Source organism: Bidens hawaiensis, unplaced genomic scaffold (assembly GCF_021521415.1).
Source record: "Bidens hawaiensis isolate Kalapana, Puna unplaced genomic scaffold, B.hawaiensis_p1.1 tig00039690_1, whole genome shotgun sequence".
Taxonomy (NCBI): domain Eukaryota; kingdom Viridiplantae; phylum Streptophyta; class Magnoliopsida; order Asterales; family Asteraceae; genus Bidens; species Bidens hawaiensis.
The window spans coordinates 75,709-80,100 of NW_027496998.1; the positions used below are offsets into that span (position 1 = coordinate 75,709).

General features: G+C 34.5%; 1 protein-coding gene across 1 annotated transcript; it reads right to left on the bottom strand.

Annotated features, from left to right (window-relative positions):
• Positions 1-310: 310 nt before the first annotated feature.
• On the bottom strand, positions 311-3,183 carry LOC143591472 (transcription factor bHLH130-like). The gene is made up of 6 exons (XM_077071666.1): positions 2,826-3,183; positions 1,741-2,015; positions 948-1,121; positions 780-845; positions 605-673; positions 311-479 (listed from the first exon to the last, which is right to left on the bottom strand). Exons 1-6 carry the CDS (start codon positions 3,181-3,183, stop codon positions 435-437), a joined length of 987 nt encoding a protein of 328 aa, XP_076927781.1. The 3' UTR covers positions 311-434.
• Between the last annotated feature and the right edge of the window lie 1,209 nt (positions 3,184-4,392).

A 4,392-nucleotide genomic window follows, 5' to 3' on the forward strand; every position in this document is an offset into this window, starting at 1 on the left:
TATCTAATTAAAATCATCTTTAAAAGTTAAAATAAACAAATTTATATTTTAAGTAAACAAAGGTTAAAAAAAAAATACATCATATGTAATTGATAAAGCCGTTACAACCTATAAATATACAGAACCTATAAATATACAGACCCGCTGGTCTTGATGCGTTTACTAAATGAAATAAGCGTATACATGGCAAAAATTAACATTATTACGACCACTGTACAACTAATTAAATTCTTTATTGCTTCTACTTATATTATATAATCTTATGTCTCATTTGACAAGAAGTACGTATAATGGTTGGTTGTCAACCACGGCGTGATCAACATATCACGTGCTACACTAAACCAGAATTATAGAAGCAAAATAGATATAACAAACAAAAAATTTCTTCCACTTGCCAAACAAGCCGTTTTATATTACTTTAGCCCCGATCTAACTTACTTTGACGAACATATGCAGTTTGCGCGACAATCCTTTAGCGCCTGCAATACAATAAAAACCATAAAATTAAATTGATGTTGAGCCATTTACTTAGATAATTAGGTTTTGATTGTATCTATATAGTCTTATAATTTTAAAACATTATAAAAGATTGTTCATTTGATACCTTATATTGTTCTTGAAGATCTTTGATGTAATCAACAGCCAAATCCAACATATCTGATGTGTTTGTTTGCTGTAAGAAAAAAAAAAGAACGCAAAGAACGCTTATATTTAGTTTCAGGCCATTTTGGTCCATGTGCGGGACTAGTTAACGTATAGTAATCAAGAAAAGTCAATACCTTGTCCATGTGCGGGACTAGTTCCTGTAGTTTCCTCATTCTTTCACTTATACGTGTTCTTCGAACCTAAAGAAATCACCAAAAAGGTCGTGACCCAATACTCAAAAGTCAAAATGTCAGGATTTTGACCCAACCCGAAAGCCGAAAAGTCAAGATTTTGAAAATTACCCTCTCGGCTATGCTTCTTGGATGCGTGGCACAACCTCGTTTTGCACGAATCTTGCACGGGACAGAATCTTGAAAATGTAGCAACTTCTCGACAGCAGCCATTTCTCCAGAGGTTTTTGGTAGACTCAAGTGGTGTGACAACATAGGTTGTTGATTTCCCGCGTTATCAGCACTCTATAAATGAGTATTATGAAAAATAAACAACTTCTTTAACTTATATCATATAATATAGACAGTGCCAACTTCTGCCCGTTAACTTAAGAACTCATGATCATTAATATGAGTTATGCTTTATATTTAACTAGAAACTAATAAATGACTTCCACAAAATTTAAATTTCACTGAAATGATATAATTTTCAGAATATGACAATCTAATTATTAATAAAAAAGGGCTAACTTCACACAATAATAACCAAAAGCGTTTCACTAAAGTTTTTTTGTCCCTCTAAACAAACTTAATTTTTATTAGGTGTTCCAATGATTTCTTTATAAACGATAACTTTTTTAAAACTAACAATGATAAAACTTGATTTCTTTATTACCTCTCACTTCAAGTTAATTGGACAAAAATTATTAAAGTCAAGATTTATATATATTTCATTTACCTCACTTAATTTTATAATTTAAACATCATAAAAAATATATTTAGGATTAGAACACCTAATAAAAGTTGAATGACTTTGAGTGGCATGTTGCCCGTTTCGGCTCATACTCATTTTTAAACAAGCCGTTTTGACCTGTCACCCCACCTACCCGGCCGTTTTCCAAGTATACTTTAGATAAACAATTACCGGAAGGTTTAGCTCCCTTTTGAGTCCAGCAAAGCTGTCAATAAACTGTGAAGTAGGTTCGTGTTCCCACGAACCAAAGGGATAATCAGATGACTCGTTGAGAACACCGGGGTCAATGGTATCAACCTCGAGTTCTGATATTCGTGGCAGCATCCGGACCCCTGATGATGAACTTAGTTGTCTCTTTAATCTGCTTGAAGATTGACTTATTTCATCACTGTTTCCAGCATTTCCCAATCTGTAACTTCCAACTGTTGCTCTCATTCCAGCATAACCTGCATATTTGTTGCCAAAACAAATGAAACCGTTTTGAGTTATGACTCATACGTACAATATTTTCGAAAAATCATTTTTTAAACAAACTCGTTTTGACCAGAAACACGTTCTGACCCGACCCATTTCTACGCGAACCAAATTAACCCTTTCTTGAATCGATCCATCCCAACCCATATCCCGAACCCACCTGACCTGTTTGGCCAAACTGGAGTCAAATGTTGACTTTCAAAAGTCAAAATTGATAACAGAACTCAAATTGAATGATTATTTAAAAACAAGGGCATGTTCTAATAATGGGTGTGAAGAATTACTGATTTATAATAGTAAAATATGAATTGAGAGTCTTAGTTTTGACTTTTGGAAGTCAAAGTCGGTTACATACCTTCAATTTGAAGGTGATAAACAGACCATAAGAGGAACCCCAGATATAGAAATTTTTACTATAACAGATATTACCAAAAATGGTAAAAGAAATCACAAACTCGAAATCAGTTTTGAATTTGAAACAAGAATTGGAGTCAAATGATTACTTTCAAAAGTCAAAACTGATTACAAAACCAAAATTGTATAAACTTTACAACATCAATAGCATAGTCTAATCATGGGTGGACAAATTACTGATTTAAAACTCTAAAACATGAGTTGGGTGTCCAACTTTGACTTTCAGAAAGTCAAAATCAGTTACAACCCCTAAATATAGTAACTTGTACTTCAACCGCTATTACCATAAATGGTAACAAAATCCAAACAAAACCAACCAAACAAACAAACTGAATAATCAAAACAACAACAATATTAATAATAATTACCATTTGGAGGATTAATATTAGCAAACAATCCAGCAGGTGAGCTATTTTGTCGGAACAGATTCGAGACCGATGATTTGGCTTCCAAATTCTCAGCTCCCACCGCCATGGGTGAGCTCAACTGATTTGCACTTTGCCTCGGATAATTAACCGGCAATTGCGAATTCATCAAATTCGGTTTAAGGTCCACCTCGGGTTCCAGATCTTGCAAACTCTGAGCAACAAAATTATAATTCATTTCATGGTTCACGTCTCTCGTTTTCTCGATATCGTTCACGTAGCTCTGGAGAACAAAACTCGGAGCAGACCGGAATCTGAGCAGCCGATTATTATTGCTGTTATTATTCATATCGAAATTCATTAAAAGTATGGTCCAAAACCAGATAGATATATTTGTATTGATGGGGTGGCGGTTAGTATGGAATAAGTGGATAATGGTTGAGAATCATGAAGTTGTTGTCAACTTTTGGTTTGTTGAATGAATATATATCATGGAAGTGGAATTAATAGCTGCTTGGTTTGTAAGCTTGGTGGTATATGAAACTTGTGGATGAAGTAATATATTAATTAAATTTTTTTGAGGCTTTGTGTGGGGATGGGTTTGCAGATCTGAAGAGGTTGATTCTGTTTGTTGTTCTGTTGCGATAGAACTAAAACTAAGCTAATAAGCAGAAGTTATCATTGATAACGATGACTGAATGGACAGTGTTGTGATTTTGTTTTAAGCTTGGGGGTATTATGGGAAGGTTGATCGGTCATTTTAGGAACAGAAAAATAGAAAAGATTTATGGATTCCTCAAGTCAAAGTAGATGATGATGACCTACGTCGGTAAATACTAGCATGTGTGACGTAGTGATATGTTAAATGGTAATGACAATTCGGATCACTGACTAGCCATTGATTCACCCGATCATCTTTATTTCATTCTTACGGAAAATCCATCTGTAAATGAGAAAACCTCTTGGTCTAACTTGAGGCACCTATTTTTCTCTCTCAAGTGAGATTTTAACCCAAGACCTCCATCTCTTAATTTGAAGCCTTTGGACAACTTACTCTAACCAATTGGACCAAAAAATCATTGGTTGGTAGAACGTTATAATAGATATTGTTAAAAGTGGCCCGGGTTGTGATAGGGAACGGGGCCTCTCAATGGTAAATATCTTGAGACCATCAACACGAATAAGTTTAAATTTGGTTATTGCATGCAGGAACTTTTCACTAACGAGTTATTCTTTGGTAATTCGTCGGTAAAATTAAAGATAAGATTACTTTCGGTTTTCAAGTGTTTGTTAGTGGGAAGGAGCTTCCTAAGGAATTTTTTCTCATTTTGCGAAGGGGATTTCCGTCAATAGTTTATAATAAAATGTTGGAAACAAAGAGTAAGTGTTTTCAAATGAATATTATAAATAATTTTGATTTCCTCCGTCTCTTTAAAATTTCATGGTTTTCACATGTATTGTACGAACCTCTCTGTTATATTGGTGTGAAGAAACACTAAGTGACCCCGGGCAGATTATGGGTAATCTGGGGGCTAAGTAATGTTTCCCACGAAGGTTAGGTCCAGCAGAG

Bases quoted from the DNA above. Each gene is read 5' to 3' on its own strand.
- LOC143591472 (XM_077071666.1), bottom strand. From the start codon at position 3,183: ATGAATTTCGATATGAATAATAACAGCAATAATAATCGGCTGCTCAGA. The intron at 2,016-2,825 runs GTAATTATTATT...ACAAATATGCAG, and splicing joins TAATATTAATCCTCCAAATG to GTTATGCTGGAATGAGAGCA. The intron at 1,122-1,740 runs GTAATTGTTTAT...ACTCATTTATAG, and splicing joins AAAGGGAGCTAAACCTTCCG to AGTGCTGATAACGCGGGAAA.